The sequence below is a fragment of the Panthera uncia genome, chromosome F2 (assembly GCF_023721935.1).
Source record: "Panthera uncia isolate 11264 chromosome F2, Puncia_PCG_1.0, whole genome shotgun sequence".
Lineage (NCBI taxonomy): Eukaryota > Metazoa > Chordata > Mammalia > Carnivora > Felidae > Panthera > Panthera uncia.
This window is the reverse complement of record NC_064812.1, coordinates 74,352,347-74,375,695: the sequence shown is the minus strand read 5'-3', so window position 1 is coordinate 74,375,695 and position 23,349 is coordinate 74,352,347. Positions and strand designations below refer to the sequence as shown.

At 39.4% G+C, this 23,349-nt stretch overlaps 1 protein-coding gene across 3 annotated transcripts in view; it reads left to right on the top strand.

The window, feature by feature from the left end:
* TGS1 (trimethylguanosine synthase 1) overlaps positions 1 to 23,349 on the top strand; it is a 43,681-nt gene that overhangs the window by 286 nt on the left and 20,046 nt on the right. For 2 of the 3 annotated variants that reach the window (XM_049633681.1, XM_049633680.1), the window contains exons 2-9: positions 7,398 to 7,462; positions 10,039 to 10,199; positions 10,763 to 11,588; positions 13,899 to 14,016; positions 15,484 to 15,570; positions 17,639 to 17,813; positions 19,965 to 20,271; positions 22,608 to 22,763. In XM_049633681.1, coding sequence (XP_049489638.1) covers positions 7,398 to 7,462; positions 10,039 to 10,199; positions 10,763 to 11,588; positions 13,899 to 14,016; positions 15,484 to 15,570; positions 17,639 to 17,813; positions 19,965 to 20,271; positions 22,608 to 22,763 — 1,895 coding nt within the window. Of the gene's footprint in view, positions 1 to 7,397; positions 7,463 to 10,018; positions 10,200 to 10,762; positions 11,589 to 13,898; positions 14,017 to 15,483; positions 15,571 to 17,638; positions 17,814 to 19,964; positions 20,272 to 22,607; positions 22,764 to 23,349 lie in introns of those variants that run through there. The other variant, XM_049633682.1, reaches the window with a different exon arrangement.

The window sequence follows — 23,349 nt, the reverse complement described above, 5'->3', positions numbered from 1 at the left end:
TAGGCCTCGCAAGCCACGTGTGATTGATCCCCGAAGCCGTGGCTCAAGTCGAAGACCCGTGGGCAAGGTGGTTTCAAGAAAGAAAAGTCCTCAGAGTTCACGGAAGGTCGCCTATTACCGTTAAGGGAAGGGGGAAATCGACTTTGTCGGCTGCTGTGAAAAGATGCGGCAGCTGATTGATTTCGTTTTTATAAACCGAGGGGACGTTTAAAAATCGGGGGAAGCGAAATGTCAACGCCCCTTCAGGGGTGTGACAGCTCAAGGTGAAGACTTTAAGATGAGTACCTTTTGTTGGTTAACATTTTTTGAAAACCTTGAGATTTATTCAAGTGCATATGCGCAAAGAGCTTCCAGTTACCCGAGATAAAAGATTTAACTATAATTCCATCAGTTTTCAGCTGTATTTTTGGGAAATATTTGGGGTAAAAATTGCCCTCCGTGGAAGGAAGATAACCAGTGGGTGGGAAACAAGGAACTAAGGAATCGGATTATAGGGATGACTGTTCGCATATCGGGTGTGTGAGTTAAGACGCTTCTTTTTTTCCGTCCCTAAAACAGGTATGTTTTCACAATGATTTCCAGTGATTTCGCAGGCTTATTGTTAGATTCAACCTGTGGAAGTAAATTTCATGTGCTGTACTTTTAATGTAGTTTAATGTGGGGGAATTGAAGTTTGAATAAATGCTTACAGTTACTGTGTTTGTGTGGAGTAATCGGAAAATTGATCCAAAAAGAAGTTAAACACGATGTTTAACTTTTAAAATATTGCCATCTTTGCATACGTGCATGCATGTGCAAATGCTTTCTGTGGTTCTTTGTATTAGGTACCCTGGTAGGCCCTGGGGTATAAGACACAGCCTGTCGCTACACCATAGTAAGACAACTGTTACATAATTATTTAGCGAATTACAGTTGTAGGTGCTATAGGAGAGGAGTACAGGGGGCTGTCATAGCAAAAACCTAACCTTTCTCCAAAGATCACAGAGATTTCTTTGAGAAAAGTCGCTTTTGAAAAGAGGTCTAGAGAGGGGCGCCTGGGTGGCTCAGTCGGTTAAGTGTCCGACTTCAGCTCAGGTCACGATCTCGCGGTCTGCGAGTTCGAGCCCCACTTTGGGCTCTGGGCTGATGGCTCAGAGCCTGGAGCCTGCTTCCGATTCTGTGTCTCCCTCTCTCTCTGCCCCTCCCCCGTTCATGCTCTGTCTCTCTCTGTCTCAAAAATAAATAAACGTTAAAAAAAAATTTTAAAAGAAAAGAGGTCTAGAGAGTGGAAGTAAACTGGGGTATGTTTGAGTGAGAGAGGGAGCGACGAGCAGAACTCTGTAAAAAGTAGAAGAAAGCCAAGTTTACATACCTACTTCTTAGCCTGCAGCCAGATGAGTCTCGGGGCTATCTTCATGAAGCCTCCTTTCCACAAAAAAAAAAAAAAAAAAAAAGGAAAGAAAGAAAGGGAATGTGAGTTATAAAATGCACGAAGTTGATGGGGCACCTGGGTAGCTCAGTCAGTTAAGCGTGACTCAGTCAGTTAAGGGTCCCGACTTCAGCTCAGGTCGTGATCTCACAGTTTGTGAGTTCAAGCCCCTCGTCGGGCTCTGGGCTGACAGCTCAGAGCCTGGAGCCTGCTTTGGATTCTGTGTCTCCCTCTCTCTCTGCCCCTCCCCCGCTCGTGTTCTGTCTGTCTCAAAAATAAATAATAAACATTAAAGAGAGGTTTTTAAAAAAAATGTGAAAATTTGAGAAAAAACTGTCATGCCATACCCCTACAAAACAATATGCTACTAGATTTCAATTAAAGCAACTTTATTTAGAACACAATTTAGGGGGCTCCTGGGTGGCTCAGTCCGTTGAGCTTCCAACTCCATTTCAACTTAAGTCATGATCTCATGGTCATGGGATGGAACCTGATGGGCTGGCACAGAGCATGAAAACTGCTTAATATTTTCTCTCTCTCTCCCTTCCCTCCCCCCCCCCCCCCCCACACCTCTTCCCCTGGTATACACGAACTCTCTCTCTTTCTCTCTCAAAATAAAAATAAATGAATAAAACACAATTTAATTGCCATATAAATCACCGATTACTTTGAATTTAGTCTCTTTGAACCAAAATGTTCATTTTTTTAAACTTCGTATAATTCATACATATTAAAACTTAGAAGCTCTACTTTGCTTTTAGAAGCCACATTCTGGGTTCAAAATAGGTAAAGAGAAAAGAATGGCTTTTTCCTTTAGATCACTTAATGCTCAAATTATAACCCCTTAGAACAAAAAGAACTTGGAAATATGATCTTGAAATTATTTCCAGGAGAAGTCCTGGGGACTTGGAGACATACTGGCAGTTCAGAGGCTTAATAGTGTAACTCTGACTTTCCAGGTAGAGAAAAGGTCTGTTTCACCATCTTAAAATAACAGATTGACTGTTAGCAAAATTCTAGAATAGATTATTAAACTGAAAAATACAGTACCATACGTTGGAGCAGAAACAGAAAACGAGCATTAGCATAGGTGCCTAATACCTTCTTAGTATTGAGTTGACTCACTAAACTAAACTAAAGGTTATTGTACACCTCTCCTAGAAGGCAGAAAATAGAACCTAATATTGTAACTAATTTTTATTTTCTGAGGACACTATATTAACATACTGTCAGGGCACCTGGGTGGCTCAGTCAGTTGAGTGTCTGACTTTGGTTCAGATCATGATCTCGCAGTTGGTGAGTTTGAGCCCCACATTGGGCTCTGTGCTGACAGCTCAGAGCCTGGAGCCTGCTCAGGATTCTGTGTGTGTGTGTGTGTGTGTGTGTGTGTGTGTGTGTGTGTGTCTCTCTCTGCCCCTCCCTGCTCATGCTTTGTCTCTCTCAAAAATAATAAAATAAACGTTAAAAAAAATTAACATACGGTTTTATGAGCTCTAAAGTAATCTGTTTCATCTGCACATTCAGGTTTTCATACACCATATATATGAAGAAGACATAATTACATGTAATGGCGCTCTTAAAAATAATCATCATGATGGCTCAGTAGTAACATGAAAAAATAGCTTACGTTAATAAATGTCTGAATATAAAATATCTACACTATAATTACAATTATGTAAAAATTTTGTGTTAATATGTACATAGTCTAGAGTAGAATGTAGTAAAATGCTGAAATGATGGAGTAGTAGATTTTTGTTATGAAAACAACAGACATTAATTATTTAATTCTTTTAAAGGAATTACTTAATTCTTTTAAATCATTTTTTTCTTTAAGATTTACCTATTATGTATATCTGATGCTACTCATTCTTAGAAAGTTTATGCTTTTCTTGTTTTTAAACTTTATTATTATTAATTTAAATCCAAGGTATTTAATATATAGTGTAATAATGATTTCAAGAATAGAATTTAGTGATTCATCACTTATATATAACACCCAGTGCTCATCCCCACAAGTGTCCTCCTTAATGCCCCTCCTCCATTTAGCGCCCCCTACCCAACACCCCTCCAGCATCCCTCAGTTTGTTCTATTTAAGAGTCTCTTATGGTTTGTCTTCTTCTCTGTTTTTATATTATTTTTGCTTCCCTTATGTTCATCTGTTTAAAGTCCACATGTGACTGAAGCCATATGATATTAGTCTTGGACTTATTTCGCTTAGCATAATACACTCTGGTTCCATCCACGTTGTTGCAGATGGCAAGATTTCATTCTTTTTGATCGCCGAGTAATATTCCATTGTGCATATATACCACATCTTTATCCATTTATCCGTCGATGGACATTTGGGCTCTTTCCATACTTTGGTTATTGTCACTAGTGCTGCTGTACACTTTGGGGTGCATGTGTCCCTTCGAAATAGCCCTCCTTTGGATATCCTTCGGATAAATACCTAGTAGTGCAATTGCTGGGTCACAGGGTAGTTCTGTTTTTAATATTTTGAGGAATCTCCATACTGTTTTCCAGAGCGGCTGCGCCAGTTTGCATTCCCACCAGCAGTGCAAGAGAGATCCTCTTTCTCCGCATCCTCGCCAACATCTGTTGTTGCCTGAGTTGGTAATTTTAGCCAGTCTGACAGGTGTGAAGTGGTAGCTCATTTTGATTGATAGTTGCCTGATGATGAGTGATGTGGAGCATTTTTTTCACGTGTCTGTTAGCCACCTGGATGTCTTCTTTGGAAAAGTGTCTGTTTTGCCCATTTCTTCACTGGATTGTTTTTTGGGTGTTGATTTTGATAAGCTCTTTATAGATTTTGCATACTAACCCTTTTTGTGATATTTCATTTGCAAATATCTTCTCCCATTCCGTTGGTTGCCTTTTAGTTTTGCTGATTGTTTCCTTCACTGTGCAGAAGCTTTTTATCTTGATGAGGTCCCAATAGTTTATTTTTCTTTTGTTTCCCTTGCCTCTGGAGACATGTCAAATAAGAAGTTGCTGCAGCTGAGGTCAAAGAGGTTGCTGCCTGTTTTCTCCTCTAGGATTTTGCTGGCTTCCGCCTGTCTTACGTTCAGGTCTTTCATCCATTTTAAGTTTTATTTTTGTGTCTGGTGTAAGAAAGTGGTCCAGGTTCATTCTTCTGCATGTCGCCGTCCAGTTTTCCCAGCACCATTTGCTGAAGAGACTGTTTTTTCCATTGGATATTCTTTCCTTGTTTGTCAAAGATTAGTTGGCCACGTAGTAAATCATTTTAAAATAATTTCAAACTTAAAAAATGGGTCCGTGAACCATATTCCCCTCTACGCAGATTCACCAGGTCTTAATAGTTAGCTGCCTTTGTTCCATCTCTCCCTCTGCAGACACAGAGACACGTGGCCAGGCCCCACATACACCATCTTTTCTGAACCATTTGAGAGCAAGCTGCAGACTTGATTCCCCATCTTTCCTAAATACTCCATTGTGCATTTCCCTAAAACAAGTATATTCTCCTTCATAACCACTGTCGAGGGTTCACATTTCCCCCAGCCTTCCCAGCAGTGTTTCTCTTTTCTTTCTGATCCAGAATTCCACATAGTTCCTCTTATGTTTACTTTTGACTTGTCAATCTCCTTTGGAAAAATTCTTCACCCTTTCCCTCCCTTTCGTGGCCTCAACATTTTAAGAAGTGCAGACCTTACCTTCTCCTTCTGTGGGCTGACCTTACTTAACCTGGGTCTCTCTGACATTTCAACAGGAACAGAGATGGGGCCGTGCCTTCTTGGCAGGAATGCCACAGAAGTGATCCTGTGGTTGGCCCTGCATCGCTTCAGCAATGACTTTCTGGAGATCCAGTCCACCACTGGTGACGTTAACCTCCATTGCCCAATCATTGGAGTCTCCCAGTTTTCTTCACTGTAAAGTCACAGTGATTCCCTTTGCATTAATTAGTATGTTGTAGGAAAGTACTCCAGTGCTATACCGATACCCTGTTGTTGCCTGAATCTGCTACCTCTTGAAGATTGCCAAAGAGTGATTCTCTGCCTGTATCGTTCTACTTTTATAAGTTGGCATTCTGTATGGAGCACTTTCCCTTCTCTCCACATATTTGTTTACTCCTTTATTTACATTAACGTGAACTCTGGATTGTTCGTTTATTGATAAGTTATATTTTATTACTGTCATTTATTTTGATGTTCATATTGTCTCAGCTTTAGCTGGTGGGGGCCTCCTGAGGTGGCTTGTATATCATTTTGATGTGTCCCTGGCATTGTTAGACCTCCTCCTAACCTTCTGGCACAGAAGGTGACCCAAGCATAATCTTTTATAGTCCACGCTTCAACCTGGAACTGCCATTTCTGAAGGTACCTTGGTTCCTTTTAGCGGAGTGGAGTGTTCAGAAACCAAGACTTGGGTGCTCGTTGTGTTCCCTGCTCTTGGGTTTTCATTTCCCCTATGCTCTCTCAGCAGATAGAATTAGGCAGGGTGTATCTGCATTTTACATACATACATAAATACACGTAGGTGTGTAGGAATATCTTGGCTATCGTTATCCTCAGTACATTTACTTATTTGCTCAGTGTAACCAATCTTGCAATCTTACTAGCCTTTTCCTCCATCTGGCACCTAGTGCCCCGTATCCTCGGGTGCTGACAGGCACGCCGTTGATGCCCTCTGTGTAGCTGCTGCTCTCCCCCACCCCCAGAGCCCTCTCCATTGTCCAGTGTTCTTGGGGGCCAGTGGGCATTGTGCCAGAGCACATTTGCACTGCATCCCCTGGCATGTTTGCTGTCCTACTGTGAGTCATCACTTTATCTTTTATAAAGTATCAAAAAATAAACAGGAGGATAGTGAAATATATCAAGTATACAAAAATTTTATTTGGTTGAATTCATTGTGGTTACACTGGAAAAATAGTATCAGGTATTACTTGCAGATGGCTTTATTCTGGCAGTTCTGATGGAGTTTGTTACAGCTCAATTTAATGGTAGGAAGAAAATGGCACAATTTTCTCCTTTTTCAAAGTGTCCTGTCAAGTTTATTTGTGTTAAGTAATCTCTGATCTTAGCAGATAGAAAACAACTCTTGAAGTGTAGGTATGTAAAGAAAAGTTGAATCATTCACTGTTGTTAAAAATTGTCGAGACTAGGGTATTGGCTGGCTCAGCTGGGGGAGCATGCAACTCTTGGTCTTGGGGTCATGAGTTTGAGGCCCACATTAGGCACCGAGCTTACTTAAATAATTATTCAATTAAAAATTGTTGAGACTGAATGTTTTGTTTTGATTTCTGTGTCAGTTTGATAAAATATCTAAATAAGAACTTCATTGTATGTTAGTCCCCAAAACAACCTTTGCTTGGACTGTGACTATCTTGTCTACTAAGCAATGATAACTTGGCTGATTTGCAAATGGAGTAGGGTCTACATGTGGATTTATGTGTGTGTGAGGTAAATCTTTCCACCTTTTTTTTACATGTTTATTTTTGAGAGACAGCAAGAGACCAAGCATGAGCGGGGGGAGGGCAGAGAGAGAGACACACAAGAATCCTAAACAGTCTCCAGGCTCTAAGCTAGCAGCACAGAACCCGATGTGGGGATCACACCCACGAACCATGAAATCCTGACCTGAGCCAAAGTTGGACTCTTAACAGACTGAGCCACCCAGCGCCCCTAGATCTTTCCACTTTTATGCTCACTTCTTACAGCAAGTTTAGAGAACACTTTCTTGTTTATGTATTATGAGATCAATTCTTCCCACAATGCCAGAACTACCCTTTAATTATACTAATTAGTAGTTGTAATTATAAATGATTCCTATGTGGTATATATTCCCTGTCTTAGATGGACTATCCTCATAATAACCTCGTGAGATATGTGTTCTTTCCTCTGTATTACAGATGAGGAAGATATATTAGCAGATTGCTTTTCTGTTCCTTAACATTTTAAATCTATGCTGCCTTGAATTTTTTTCCCAGATTTATAATTTATTTCATTTTTGACTGTTTAATTTGCTTTGCAGAGATCGAAAATTGTGCAATTTGGGATTAAAAGGCTACTATGTCAAAGGCAATGGTGACAATGCAGGTAATACAGTATAAAACCATATGGTCCCTTTTCACTCAAAGTAACTATAATACTGTATTGATTTTAAATATAATTTGTTATAATACCATGTTGATTTGTTGCATAAAATATTATAAATGACAACCAGTAATTATAGTCCTTATTTTTTATTATGACATGGTTCTAGAATCCTTCTCAAAGCACATCTTTTCTTTTCCTGCTAGCTCCTCTATGGACTTGAGGTAGCCTCTTTTGCTCTATGTAACGTTCCTTCCTGAGTTGTTGCCATTAGATAAGAGCAGGCTGAAATTTGCAGCTTTGAAAAGTAGAGAGCATATTTTTCCCCCCAGAAAAATTTTATTGTGTTGGAAGATAAACAGAGGCATATTAAAATTTTCAAGAGTTTATTCGAGCAGACACCTCTCCAAGTCAGGCAGTGCCGGCTCCCTGGTTAGGAGCACCACTCCACGACAGGAGTTAGAGGAGGGGTTTTTATAGAGACGGTGTAGCAGCAAAGCAAGGAAATTACTTGATTGGCTATGGCTTAAGCAGTGGGCTCGTTTGGGGAAGCCTACGGGCTATTTGTGATTGGTTGTTCTTAAGTTTTATTTTCTTCGATCTGAGCGCTTGGATTCTGGCTTAGGTTTTTGGTTTGCTTCCATTGACAACAAAGGCCTTAGAGCCACCTCAGTCTAATGACCTCCTTGTTTATATACTTTACCAATCGTATAAATAAGGTATTCAGGATAAGCGTCAGGATAAGTCAGGATAAGACCATAGTCTTCTGACTGAAGTGAAGAGCCCATCATCTGGGTTCACTTTCCCAAATAACAAATAGAATTTGTTGTATACTTTGAGCCTTATCTAGTTTCCGAAAACCATCTTGCTCTCTCTCAGACTTCCCTTTGAGACCGCGTTTGTTCTTTCCACACAGATCTTTTTTGTTTCTCTAGATACGGGCAAAACTAGCATGAGTGCTAGGCTAAAGTCAGCACAAGTAAAGTGTGTCGTGTTACCCTTAAAAGTCCTTTAACTCTCACGATAATGGAACGAGTCAGTGTTTCTTCAGTTGATTGCTGGACAAAGTGTTTGGTTTGTGTTTCAATGTAATGTACAAATAAGGTTTCTTCACACCCCAAGCTCCTGCTAAACGTAAAATATACATACCATGGGGCACCTGGGTGGCTCATGATCTCATGGTTGTGAGATTGAGCCCCGTGTCGTCGTGGAGCCTGCTAGGGATTCTCTCCTCTCCCTCTACTCCTCTCACTTGCTTGTGTGTGCATGCTATCTCTCTCTCTCTCTCTTTTTCATAAATCAATCAATCAATCAATGAATAAAACACATACTATGAAAGGAACATAAAACTTAGCACATTTGTTTTTCCTATTTGCTCTCTCTTGGACTTTCATAAGTTCATTGAGTGGAATGGTAAGTGGAATTCCCCTTATTACTTAGGCAGAGACGTTTTTTTCCCTCTTTGTTTTAGTAGGATTTGTACACAAAAGATTTCTTTATAGTCTCCATTTTTGCTTTGTAAGACTCACCGTTCTGTTGCCTACAGTCATTTAGCTGGAGTGCAGCTCAGCCCTAATTGAGTATGCTAATGTGTAAAGTGACATTTATCTCACATTTCAAATGGCTAATGGAGCATTTGAATGGCATTTGTCCTGCTAATGGTGTGATACACTTTTTTTATCTAACCATATTAGTATAAAGCAAAACTTACTTTGTTACAATACAACAGGTTTTTTTGTAAGACCTAGAATCAGGAGTTTGAAAGAATCTTCCAGCTCAGTAGATTTCAGACTTTCAATAGCAGAACCCTTTCATTCAATCATCTCTCCCAGAGTCACAGAATATAAATCCCAGTTGCGATTAAAGTACCCTCAAAAAAAATAAATAAATAAAAAATAAAAAATAAAGTACCCTCGAGGCAACTAAGACTAAAGACATGCCTTTCACCTCTCTTATTACTAGCTCCTAAAGTAACTCCACAAATCATCATTTTAACTTCACTGATCTAGTTGAGTAATACTGCCTGTGGCGAAAACGTGTTTTCCCTGTGATTACTCCACCATGTCCCCCCTCGTATCCTCAGTACTCTGCACGGTGCAAAGGGCTCTGTGCCCAGCACAGAGGAGGTACTCAGTACGTGTAACTTGAATGGGCAGCTGGTAGCAGGCAGAGCCAGACTAGAAGTTGTCTCTTGATTCTCAATTGGCCGTTTTTTACTAGTCTTTTTAACTCCTTAAAAATGGTAACACTTTTGGGGCGCCTGGGTGGCACAGTCGGTTAAGCGTCCGACTTCAGCCAGGTCACGATCTCGCGGTCCGTGAGTTCGAGCCCCGCGTCAGGCTCTGGGCTGACGGCTCGGAGCCTGGAGCCTGTTTCAGATTCTGTGTCTCCCTCTCTCTGCCCCTCCCCCGTTCATGCTCTGTCTCTCTCTGTCCCAAAAATAAATAAAAAACGAATTAAAAAAAAAAAAAATGGTAACACTTGCATGATTCTGGATCTCAGGTTCCTCTTTGAAATGAGGACGATAAAACTTACATCTACATTCTCTCTAAAATGAAGCTAACAAATGCTGTCTGTAGGAGACCAAGCAACAGAAGAGGAGGAAGGTGGCACGGCAGAGTTACATGACAGCAAAGGCTTAGGCTTAGATGAAAGTGAACTTGATTCTGAGGCTGAACTCATGAGAAGTATGGGACTACCACTCCAGTTTGGTGGTGTATCTGCACATAAGACTTTTGAGGTAAGTAGGGGCGCCTGGGTGCCCCAGTCGGTTAAGCGTCTGACTCTTGATTTCAGCTCAGGTCATGATATTGTAGTTTGTGAGTTCAAGCCCTACATCAGACTCTGTGCTAGTGGTGTGGAGCCTGCTTGGGATCCTCTGTGTCTCTTTCTCTGCCCCTCTCCCACTTGTGTTTTAAATAAGTAAATAAATATTTTTTTTAAAAAAAGAATTTTTACAAAAGTGTAAGTTACTTTTATTTGTTTCTTCATTTTCTTCATAAAATACCACATGGAATTATTTTATCCCAAATCTAACACATTCATACATTAGAGCACCCCACTTCTTTTTAAACGTACATATTTATAAATTAACCAAAACTGCAAGTTTTGATATATGTCTATGTTTGATTTTTTCCTCCTCCTGTAAACATAGAGAGTAAAATTAATCTGTGTGTGTAACTAAAGCCCAGGATGAGGGTTTGAGGATCTATTATTTAATTTCATGGTAAAAGAGACTTGGATTCTACTTTCTCTTCTACTTTATGAGGTGCATTTGATATTCAAGTTATTTATCTTATGTAGGTGTCTATGAATACTAGAAATAAAGTTAAAGTCAAAAAGAAAAAGAAAAAACAGCAAAAGAAGTACTTACATGAAATTATGAGAGAATCTTGGAGACAAGAATATGAAGAAGATGACATTTTGGCTTCAGATGATCCGTCTTCAGTTGAACGGTATGAGAACACCAAAACATGTGAACTTCAAACCAAAAAGGACATTGAAACTGAAAATCTTCCTGTTGAAAATACATTATGCCCAAAGCTAGAAATTACGGAGAAGTGGGAAAAGTATTGGAATGAATATGGCGGAGGGCTCTTATGGCAAAGCTGGCAAGAGAAACATCCAGGTCAGACACTGTGTCCTGAACCTTGGAACATTCCTGATACAAAGGAGGAATGGGAACAACATTATAGTCAACTCTATTGGTATTATTTGGAACAATTTCAGTATTGGGAAGCTCAGGGTTGGACTTTTGATGCCCCAGAAACCTGTGATACAGATGCTTGTGGGCCTAAAATAGAAGTTGACGACGAGAAAGATGAAAATTGCATAAAAGCAGACTTAACGTCTTTTCCATCTTCATCTATTACCATTGATAGTGAAAGCTCTAGTTCAGGTGATAAAGAGCATAATGAAATACTTGATGGAGTTAGTAACTTAAGTCTGAATTCAGAGGAAGTGGAACAGAGCCGGTTAGATTCTACAGTAAGTTACGATGGATGTCAGTTGCTAAGTGAAGTCGGCAGCAGCAGAGAATGCCCTGCCACTGGCCAAAGTGAACCATGTCACGGAGGAGCCAAGGACAGCAACGTGTCTGGGAACAGAAGCGCAAACCAACCAGCTCAGGGTAAGACTGGCCAAGATGTATCCTACTGAACAGGAAAATGAACCTACTGAGCAAAATAACACTAATCCTTTATGCAAGACTTACACAATGCCAACTACATTTTATAGTGTAAAATGATTTACTCCATATGTCACAAGTTGTTTATTTCCCTTTCATATAAATCAGAAAAATGTTTGCAAAGGGTTCTCAAAAGTACCATTTTTTCCACTTGTACCTTGGTGGCCAATTAAAACTTGAAACTCCCTTGGGGCACCTGGGTGGCCTCAGTCGGTTGAGCGTCCGACTTCAGCTCAGGTCATGATCTTACAGTCTGTGAGTTTGAGCCCCGCATAGGGCTCTGTGCTGACAGCTCAGAGCCTGGAGCCTGTCTCGGATACTGTGTCTCCCTCTCTGTCTCCCTCTCCCTCCCCCACTTGTGCTCTGTCTCTCTTGCTCTCAAAAATGAATAAAACACAGAAACGAAACAAACAAAAAACACCCTGGAACTCCCTTGAGAAATTTAGAATAGACATGGAACTTCCAAGTTTCTGTGAAGCAAATGTATGTATAGGAGGCATATTAGAGAATGGTTCAGAGTACACAATGGATATCAGGCAAATCGTACTCTAAGTTATATCTGGAAATTTATTTTGGAACCAATGAAGTCTTGCTCTGTAGGGAATCTCAACAGGGCATGATATTAATTTTTATCTAGAAGAGTTGACCTCAGGATCCTCGTTAAATATCCAGGATAAGGAACTTAGTTGACTCCAGCCTAAGTGATTGAAAACATAACAAAACAAAACCTGTCATGCAAATTGATGTCTAAAGAACTAAAGAAAGGATGAAAGAAAGCCAGTGAGAGGTATGTTAAGTCACAGGTGGTTATTAAGAATGCTCTTGCTAGGGAAAAGGATTCTAACTGATGGCACCAGGAAAATGAGAGGGGAAGAAATTTTTATGTTTGGCATCCTTGATGTTTGGTGCCAGACAAGTCTGGTTTGTAATAGAGGACTTTCTTCTCGGCCTCATTCCTATATGAAGCAAAAGGTTTTGGCCTTTTATTTAACAATTGGGTTTGCTTTGTTCCTTGGATTGCTGATTTTCATCTAGCTGAGAGTTCCCTTTAGAGAGAGTTCCTGAAGGACCCTACCTACTTTTTTATTTCTTTTTTCTCTGTGCTCTCCTAATGGAGTTTACCTCAGTATTATCATTCTTTTCTATTTTGGTGTTATTTTCCTCCTTTTTTTAATGTGATTATGTTAGTCTTTTAGACACTCCTCTCTGCTCTCTCGATTACTTTCTGTGCTGATTTTGACCATAAAACTAGAAATCTGTATATTGGCCCATGTATTGGCCACTGTCTTACTACTTCATGTTACTTCTTTGACCATCCTCCCTTCCTGTTTGTTCCCTTTGTCAAACATAGTAAACCTCATAGTCTCTGCCTTCTGTGGTCTATTTCCTAGTTTGCGTGCATAGATTGGCCATTTTTGTCACCTTTTCCCTTAATTATGTGTGTAATTGGCCATTTCTTTAATTAGTCCTGGGGTGAGTGCCATCAGGATCAATCTGAGAATTCGAGGTTTTAATTTGTTTTGGATCCTGCCTTGAGATCACAACACAAGGTATATGTTGCATGTTTTCTATGTAAGCATATATGTTTTCTATTGTTTGTGGTTGCGTATTCTCCTGAAATAGTCTGTGCCTACACAATCAGAGTATCCCATTGTCTACACTACAGACAACTCTCCATTTCTAGTTCCCCCTACTCACTTTGTGCCAGTCTGAAGAAATACAGAACAAAGACAGGTGCCTCAGTCAGAGCAGCCACAGGTTTAAAAGCATTCTTTTTAAATGCTGGTGCTTACCTTTCTGTTACTTCCGTTGTCAATTTAAGGGCTATATTAGAGACCAATGTATTTGCTTCTTAATAAGGAGAAATCATTTTTCTGAAAACACTGTATTCAGAGTCATGTAAGTTAAAATTCAGTCAAATGTGATAGCTGTTAGTGTGTGTGATTAGAAAGCTTTCACAAAAGTAACTGTGGATTAATTTATGTAGATTTGAACAGTTATGAGGAAAAAGTTTTCATTTGCTTTCTAAGTAGTTAGATCACAGAAACTTTAATAGATAGGCATAGCTACAATTTTACGCTCAGACTCTGCATGTGGATACGCAAAATAGGTCGATTCGATCTGGCGCTGTGCCTGACATGCGCATACAGTTCATTGCAAGAAAGGCAGTAAAGTATTTGATCGCCTTTGCAAAAGGCAGAGGAATTGTCAAACCAAGGAGAGAACTCCACTGCAATATCTCTGCCTCTTTAGATTCACAGGACTCTTCCGAAGCAAACGCAATCAGAGAAAGACCACACTCCAACAGTATTGATGGAGACGAGAGTGAAGAAGATCCACCTGAACGTAAGCCAAGCAAACTCAAGAGGAGGCAAGTAACACATTACCTCCCTCTCCACAGTGGGGTAGCAGAAGCACTTGTGTCCATGAGGGGGTGGCTATAAAGCATTTGTTGTATTACAGTACTTACTGTTAGTCCTGGAGAAAAGGAGAAAAGATGAGACGTACTAGCCTTGGAACACGGTCAAATCCCAGCAGTCAGATCCCACAGTTTCTTGTCTATAAAATGAAACCAATGCTTTTTTTAATGAGATCGTTAGGAAGACTAGAACTAGCATGTAATATATCTGATGGTAGTGTCAGTAGGTGACAGCTTTTAATGTATCCGTAGATATGGTTTCTCTCAAGGACGTTCTGATTTTTTCTTCAAAAATCTAAGTATATGGTATCACAGAATTTTATGCTAAAAGACCTCAAGTATCTAATGCTCTTAGTCTGTACGTGAGAATATTAAGACAAAATGAGGGTAAGTGCTTTTGCCCAGAGTTACATAGCAAAACAATGGCAGTTCCAAGGCTGATGCCCAGACCAACTCTTCTGGAGGCAGTGCTCTTCTAGTATACTATTGATATGTAAAATTAAAGTGACAAGTAACATAGGTTGGATACAGTCAAATGCTAATTCTGTAAGATACAAGGAAAGGACGGATGTTGCAGAACTTAGATGTTAGCTAAAAACATTTTATTTCTGTGACAGGATGTGAAGTGTTCCACATATGACTTTTATGTTACATACAGCTTCTAGAAAAAATAATATGCAAACTTTGGGGGCCCAGTAACCTAGTACTTTCATAAAAGCATGCCTCCATTGTGTTCCTTCTACATGGTTTGCAGTGCTTGTTAATTCCTCCTTAAGTGCCCAGAAGCAGAGACTCTGTGTGTTCTTACATTTCTGGAACGTAGTAGGTCCACCATAAATGTTCAGTGAGCTTAATTTAATTTGTAAGAATTATTTCTCACCATTTTCTCTTAGTACTGTCACGTACGTCATAGGGGTCACTGGGAGGTATCCCCATTAGATCAGTGATCATGGGTTACTTGATAACACACTTGTATCACAACCTTATTCTTCATATTTTTTTTAAATTTTTTGGTTGGATTAATACTTCTCAAATGTTTTCTTTGTTTTTGAGGAAAACTTCTAAAGGTAACATTCTAGGAGCTTAGTTGAAGGCTGTAGTTTTTACAGGTGTTTTTCCAAAGGCAAATGGAGAGATCTGTATTCGTGCCACGTTCAAGAGTAGAGAGAGTTACTTGACAAAGTTTAGGATCTGAATGCTTTTTGCTGTGTTCCAAATACTGCTGGGTACGTTATCTTATTTGGAAAATCTGATTAAAGTACTCTTTCCTGTCTTCGTGGATTTGTGAGCTGGAGCTGTGGTTGACTGTTGTGATTAGAAAGTGTGTGTAGATTGACTCTGTGTACCTTTTGATATTTTCATTAACTGGTGGCCTGTAGATATAATGGTTTATCACTGTTTTACCTTTTGTTTGTTTAGCCACGAGCTGGACATCGATGAAAACCCAGATTCAGACTTTGATGACAATGGTTCCCTTCTGGGATTCAAGCATGGCTCAGGACAAAAGTAATTATGTATAAATACTGTTGTTTTCCCAAAATTGTAACACTTCAGCTGTCTTAAAGTTCTCTGATAGCTAATGATAGTTACAGATTTGATAGCATTTAAGATAGTATAGTTAAAACACCAACCTCTCTTGTGGAGAGATCACCACACATTTGCTATATTCACATACATCGTTTACTCAGTTGCGCGTCATACAATCCAATATCGTTATTACAATTTCATAGATAAAGCAGTGACTTGGTTGGGATCATATCATTTCCTAGGGAGAGGATACAGGGCAAGGTTTTGAGACTTCTAAGCAACCCTGACTTATCAGTGCTCACACAATTATCTAATCCTTGTGTGTTTAATTGATTACCCTGTATGTACTTCTGGGTTGTTCCTAAGATTTAGGCGTGTTCCTTTGAGGTTCTTCCCGAGTTATTGTGTGTACCAATAGTTCATTCCTTCATACCGCTGAGTAGTATTCCATTGTATGGATGTAGCATAGTTTCTTTAACCATTCATCTATTAAAGGACATTTGGACTATGTATGGTATTTTGCCATTACAAATAAACTGCTATGAACATTTATATACAGAAGGTGTAAGTTTTCTCTGGTATTAAATGCCCAGGCATTAAATATAAGAAAAGTGAAGGGCTTATTGCACATACCATGAAGACCAAACTGAGTATTTAAGGCACATTAAAGACCTACCATTTATGTCAACATGCACCAGTGATTTAAACCAAGATTAAGGTCTTTGATGTTTCTAAGGGTTGAGACTTTCTTTGTTAGTTGTGCAGTTTTAGCTGATACCTACATGTTATGAAGTCAGCAAGGAAAGGACATAGATCTCAAAGTTGACTTATAAATTGAATCCAAATCGGTTAAGGATTACATGCTCATAATACTATAAATATTTTTTTAATTATCAATTATCTCTCCCTTACGGTACTTGAAGGCAGTTGCCGTTGGTATAATTATTTAAGGCTAAAGATCACAAAGATGAGTAATATAAAATGTCTTCTTGATAGTGCCATGTTTAAATTCCTGACAGAATTTATTTCTACCCACATGTAATTTTATTGAGAAATTACTTGAGTGGCTCTTGCTAGGATACATCCCTGGAGATTTATTCTGTGACCTGGGATTTAACTTAACTATTCTTCTGTTTAGGATTCCCAGTTCTACTTAGAAGAAAAGGATAAGGGGGACCTGAGTGGCTCAATTGGTTAAGTGTCCGACTCTTGATTTTGGCTCGGGTCACGATCTCCTGGTCATGAGATTGCGTTGGGCTTCACGCTGGGCATGGAGCTTGCTTAAGATTCTGTCTTTTGCTCTGCCCCTCTTCTGCTTGTGTGCTCCCACTCTTTAAAAAGAAGAAGAAGAAAAGGATAAAATGGACTTTTTTATAAAGTTTATAATATGGCTAGAAGATAACACCTGATATTTAACACTAAACTTCAGGAGTTTGTAAGTGCTAAATTGTATATTACACTTTAAGTTTCTTATAGTCTGTGGGAGAAGTACTTAAATAAGGCTTGATATAGTCATAGAAGTCTTTGTAGCAGATCTTTATCTTTTAAGACTAGAAAAATTCAGATGGTTAGATCAGCAGATATTTTCTAGTTATTTTGTTAATATGGGTTTGCTTCTTGGGTAAGCTCAGATTAATTTAGGTTAAGAAGTCAGTGACCACTTTTAAAATAATTGAAGTCCAGGTATGTATGTATGAAAGAGCTTTGGTATCATCTCACCATGAGAAAAGATTATATTTCCCTGATGTGCAACGGGGTTACATGTTTCTGCGATTTCTTTATTACACTTTACTATGTAATACCTGCTTTCTGCTATATATAAGGTATGTTGATACTCCCAACTGATGTTTCAGATTTACTTAAAATTAACATACAACTCCTATGCATTTGAACTTTATTTCATAATTTTTATAATTTAGAAGAGAAATTAAAATGGTGGCTGCTAATTGAAAAATAGTGCAAATTGTCCGTTTTATTCTCTTTTCATATAAGAAAACAAACTCACAGAACTTAAGGTTTGAGTCATCTTCCTTTGGTTTGGTCACAGATACGGTGGAATTTCAAATTTCAGTCATCGGCGGGTCAGATACTTGCAGAAGAATGTGAAGTATAAGTCAAAGTTCCTGGACATGAGAAGACAAATAAATATGAAAAACAAACACATCTTCTTTACTGAAGAGTCAGATAAAACATTTTTCAAGAAAAGCAAAGCTTTGACTAAGGTCTGTATAAATTTTGTTCTATATTTACAGAAAGAATCTCATTTTGTGAGCTTGACTCAAATGGTATTCAAATGGAAATCCTGCTTCTAGCAGATATAAAGGTGCCTAAAATTCTCTTCCTCTTGCTTCCTAAAGGCACATAGCATGTGAACTAAATTTGAAAAAGAATAAGTTGGTAGTAATGTTATGTTTTGAAAGCTATAAAGTATCTGGGAAGATAGATAAAATTGCCTTGTATATGTAGTAACAGTGAGACTTTCTCATCTGCTTCAGGCTAAGTAGGATCCTGGAAGTCAATTTCTAGTACAGCTTTTATTGTAAGTCTTAATTACGAGATCATCCAGAGGCGATCAATTAAACATTGCACTATGGGGCGCCTGGGTGGCTCAGTTGGTTAAGCGTCCGACTTCGGCTCAGGTCATGATCTTGCGGTTTGTGAGTTCGAGCCCCACATCGGGCTCTGGGCTGACAGCTCGGAGCCTGGAGCCTGCTTCGGATTCTGTGTCTCCCTCTCTCTCTGCTCCTCCCCCGCTTGTGCTCTGTCTCTCCCTCTATCAAAAATAAATTTAAAAATGTTAAAAAAAAAAAAACAAAACAATTTAAACATTGCACTAACCAGTTCATCCTAATGGTCTCATGCAAATTTAGTGATTTACACTGTTAACTGGAGTGTTCACTAGAATATTCGTGTCCCCTCTCTTGGACTCTGCTATACCTGCTGTGCCAGCACCTGAAAAACAAAAGTAATTAGAACAGTTTTTGCTTGGTTTGATAAGTGATACTTTTCCGTTGGAGGGTGGTAGGCAGGGAGGACACCTTCTCATGAGTGAAACCTTTGTATCATTGTATCAGTCACTTCTCCAGCAACTCCTTTGGACAACAGAACAAAATCTCAGATCCTGTAATGACTTTGTTTTACCCTTAAGGTACATTATCCTTCCTAGCTTCAGCATTCTTCTAAAACATGCAACAGACTTATGTTGCTGCCTTCATGTTTTCCTTTTCATTTTAGATTGGTTGGTTGCTAGTGATATTTTAATATTTTAGTGGCCCTGGTTATGTCTGGAACACATTTCCCACTTCAGGTCAGTGGGATTATTTGTTGGATGTGATTGCCCCTATACATCCATCTGTAGACAAAGCAGAAACATACCTGCTATGTATTGACAAGGAAAAAAAGAAATATGGCTGTTGTGTCCTTAGTTATCTGTCTGATACATAGGCACAGTCCCCTTGAAGATTCTGGGTTTGTCTGTGCTCATCTTCCAATTTCCTCTTAGGAGGGTCATGAACTCTTGTTATGAAGAATATTCTTGTAGGGGCATCTGGGTGGCTCAGTGGGTTAAGCATCTGACTCTTCATTTCAGCTTAGGACATAATCTCATGGTTTGTGGGTTTGAGCCCTACATTGGGCTTTGCACTGACAGTGCAGAACCTGCTTGGGATTCTCTCTCTCCACCCCCCCCCCCCCCCCCCCCCCCCCCCAAAAAAAAAAAAAAACTTAAAAAAGTTTTTGTTTAAAAGGATATTCTCATTACAGAAGTTTGCAAGGAAGTTACCTGACCTTCTTAACATTTCTAAGAAACGTAGTTTTTAGGAATCCTTTTACAGGCTTCACTCCGTTAAAGGGCAGTTTGCATTGTTCTTTTTCTTCAGATGGGCACTAAATCTTTTTAGAGTTTATCTTGGATGCTGAGTACAATTTAACATAGACTATAGCCTCAGCCATTGAAGAAAGGCCTGTATGATTAGAAAAGATAACATTAATGACAATAATAAGTAGGTACGTGTGTAATGGCAATATCACATAGTATGGTCATATTGTCAGAAGCCTCTATGGAAAGCTACTGGAACAGCTCAGCTTTATCCTCTTAGTGCTAATTGATTACAGGAAAGTCACCACCTTGTGTTTAAGCTGATATTTTCTTCCTTCTCAAGAAATCTTTAATAAGGTCATGGTATGTCCAGAAAAGAAAATTGTGCCGTTAGCTCAGAATTACTTTTTGCGTAATTAGCTTGTATGATACAGTGTACTTATTGGAGCTAATAATTATGACTCAGCTTCTCAGTGAAGTCCAAATGGTCAAAGCAGGTGGGACTATTCTGTGCAATTTAGAATTAATTCGTGCTTGTGATGACTGACGATTTCAGGTAGAAAAATTTCTAAAATGGGTGAATGAACCAATGGATGAGGAAGCATCACAGGAGTCAGTTTCTCATGACAACGTGCAAGACACGTGCACAAGCAGTGATTCAGAGGAGCAAGAAATGTCTGTTAAAAAAGGCGATGACCCACTTGAGACGAGCAATCAAGAACCTGGAAAGTGTCACGCCGTGTCTTCAGCTGGTGAACTGGAAACAGAAAAAAATGAAGGAGACAGCACAGTAACAGCTATTACACATCAGGAAGATTGTGTTACTCAGATTACACCAGATTCTGTACAGGTCAACACTGAAAGTAAGACTGTGCTTCAACTTACTGATGAATTTGGATAATGTGCTTCCCTAGCTGCCACTTGTTAACCGTCTATACCTAAGGATGCACCGCTATTTTACTTTATTTTATTTTATTTTATTTCATTTTATTTTATTTTATTTTATTTTATTTTGAGGTGGGGGTAGAGCACGTGTGCACACACGGGGAGGGGCAGAGAGAGAATGTGGGGCTCGATCCCACAACCCTAGGATCACGACCTGAGCCGAAATCAAGAGTCAGACAACTAACTGAGCCACCCAGGCGCCTCCCACCGCCACTCATTTTCAAGTAGAGAGGGTGCACAGTAAGTGTAAATGTGCTAGTGGCTATGGTTTGGCACCAGAAGACTACACTCTTGGCTGAGCAAGCGTCATGAGATACAAGGGCACGCATGTGGGAAAACTGAGTGTCTCTGTTCCACCAAGATTGGTCTCTGCCACTACCCTCTGCTCCCTGGGCTAAAAGTGACTGGCAGTCCCTTTTATCCCTCTTGAAATTTGGTATTGCTCTGGTGTTCCTTTTAATAATTCTTTTTATTTTGGGGCGCCTGGCTGGCTCAGTCGGTTAAGCGTCCAACTTAGGCTCAGTTCGTGATCTCGCGGTTCGTGAGTTCGAGCCCAGCATCGGGCTCCATGCTGACAGCTCAGAGCCGGGAGCCTGCTTCAGATTCTGTGTCTCCCTCTCTCTCTGCCCCTCTCCTGCTCACGCTCTTTCTCTCTCTCTCTCTCTCTCAAAACTAAATAAGGATTAAAATAAATTTTTTTTTTAATATTGAGGAAAATACCTCATTTGAATCTTGATTTGTGTGTGTGTGTGTATGTGTGTAGAGAGCTGTATTCTTTGTATCACATACTCCTTTGCCTTTCTAAAAAGCATACTAAAGTAGTTTAAATTTTATTGTCATGTACAACTGATGTTCATATGGTACTTGCAGATTTCATGTGCCTTATTTTCATTTAATCTATAAAATAGCCCAGTGAGGTAGATGGAATTATCCCTATTCTATAAATACAGAAAGTAAAGCTCAGAGAAACTAAGAATTTGCCTGAGATCACACAGCTAGTAGGTGGCATAGCTAGGACTCAGTACCAGGTTGTCTGGTTCCCCAGTCCCATTTCCACCCTACCGCTTCCCTCCTTCCCTAATTACCTCATGTCACAGTGCTGGTAGTTCTCACCTGGGCCCCTACCACCCACCTCAGGGGCATTTGGAAGGTGTTGGCTGTTAGAATGACCTGGGGGTAGGGGCATTTAGTACTTGGGGTTAACCTTCTGTCGTGTATAGGATGATCTTGCACGATAAGGAATTGTTCATTCAAAATGTTAGTGTTGATGACACCTTGTGCTGTTTGCAATGACCAGATGACGTATTAAGACATAGTTCTATCCTTGAGAATCATTGAAGCAGTAGTTTTATTTGTCATCATCAATTCTTCTCATTATGTCTAGCTGTGATAATGCTCTTTCTAAGTTGCTATTTCTGATCTCAGAACTGAGACAAGATAACCAAATTAATAAAAATTGTTTAAGAAAAAAGTCCGTCGCCGGGCGCCTGGGTGGCCCGGTCAGTTAAGCATCTCACTTTGGCTCAGGTCATGATCTCACAATCGTGTTCTGTGCTGACAGCTCAGAGCCTGGAGCCTGCTTAAGATTCTGCGTCTCCCTCTCCTCCCCTGCTCACACTCTGTCTCTTGCTCTCTCAAAAATAAATAAAACATTTAAAAAAAAGAAGAAAAAGAAAAAGTCCATCTATGAATGAATGAGATCCTTTTCTGTTAACATTAAAGCCATGACCTATTTTAATTTCCTTTAGGTCATAGGATCTTCAGGTCATGTCTGTGTTCAGAGGATTGACCAAGTTAGGACTCAGTCAGTCCTTGGGAGGTTTTATTTTAAAGAAGGGAAGAACAATGTTTGGATTTCTATAATTGACCGACTAAAGTAGTACCTTATCTAACAGAAGTAATAACTTTTATACCTACGTAGTATCTGTACGCATCCCCTAACAATCTTGAGAAGTAAGTAGATAAAATACTATTCATTCATTCCTTTTGAGGAATTAAAAGTTGGATCTTAGTGAGCCTGGGTTTCTTTACCAAGCCCAGGCAGGTTATAAACAGCAAAATAGAAGCTGTCATGTAAAGTCAGTGCTATGTGCATCAGGCCCACCTGCTTCTCCAGGGGTGCCGTTGCACGCATGTTCTGGAGTGCATTCCCAAATTGTAAATACTGAATGTGGCTATACTTTTAGATAAATTCATCTACGATTTCCTTTTTTTCATAGTGAGCATCTGTATTTTTTATATTCTTTTATTTTAGCTGAAAGTAAAAAGAAGAAGAAGACAAAGAAAAACAGGAACAAAAAGGTAATTGGCCTGCCTCCCGAGATAGCTGCTGTTCCTGAGCTGGCAAAGTACTGGGCCCAGAGATACAGGCTCTTCTCCCGTTTTGATGATGGGATTAAATTGGACAGAGGTAAAGTATATGTGGGGTTTTTTTTGACACTATTTTGAAATAATTTCAAAGTTACAGAAACATGGCAGGAATAGTAAAAATTTCATAATGCCCTTTACCCGTATCTGACTGCTTGGTAACATTTTGCCACGTTTGCTTTATCATTCTGTGTGTGTGTGTTTCTGATCCAATCGCTCCTACCCCTTAATACTTGTATGTGTGTTTTCTAAGAACAAAGATACTTTATGTGATGGTGATAAAATTACAAATTTAACCTTGCTGCAATATTCTATTCTGCAGTCCAGACTGCAGTTTCATCTGTTACCCTAATCATGTCCTTTAGGGCGTTTTTTCTTCCGGTTGAGGACCACGTCTTGCATTTAGTTTTCATGTTGTTTTCTTTTCCTTTCATCTGGAATAGTCCCTCAGCCTTTTTTGTCTTTCTTGACTCTGACATTTTCCAAAGAAAAGCGGCCAATTATTTTCTACAGTGTCTCTTAGTTTGAGTATATATGTATTTTTAAAACTTCACATTCAGGTTTAATCTGGATTTGTGGCATTTTAGGATGGATAGCAAAAAGAGTCAATGGACTATTAAGCAGAACAT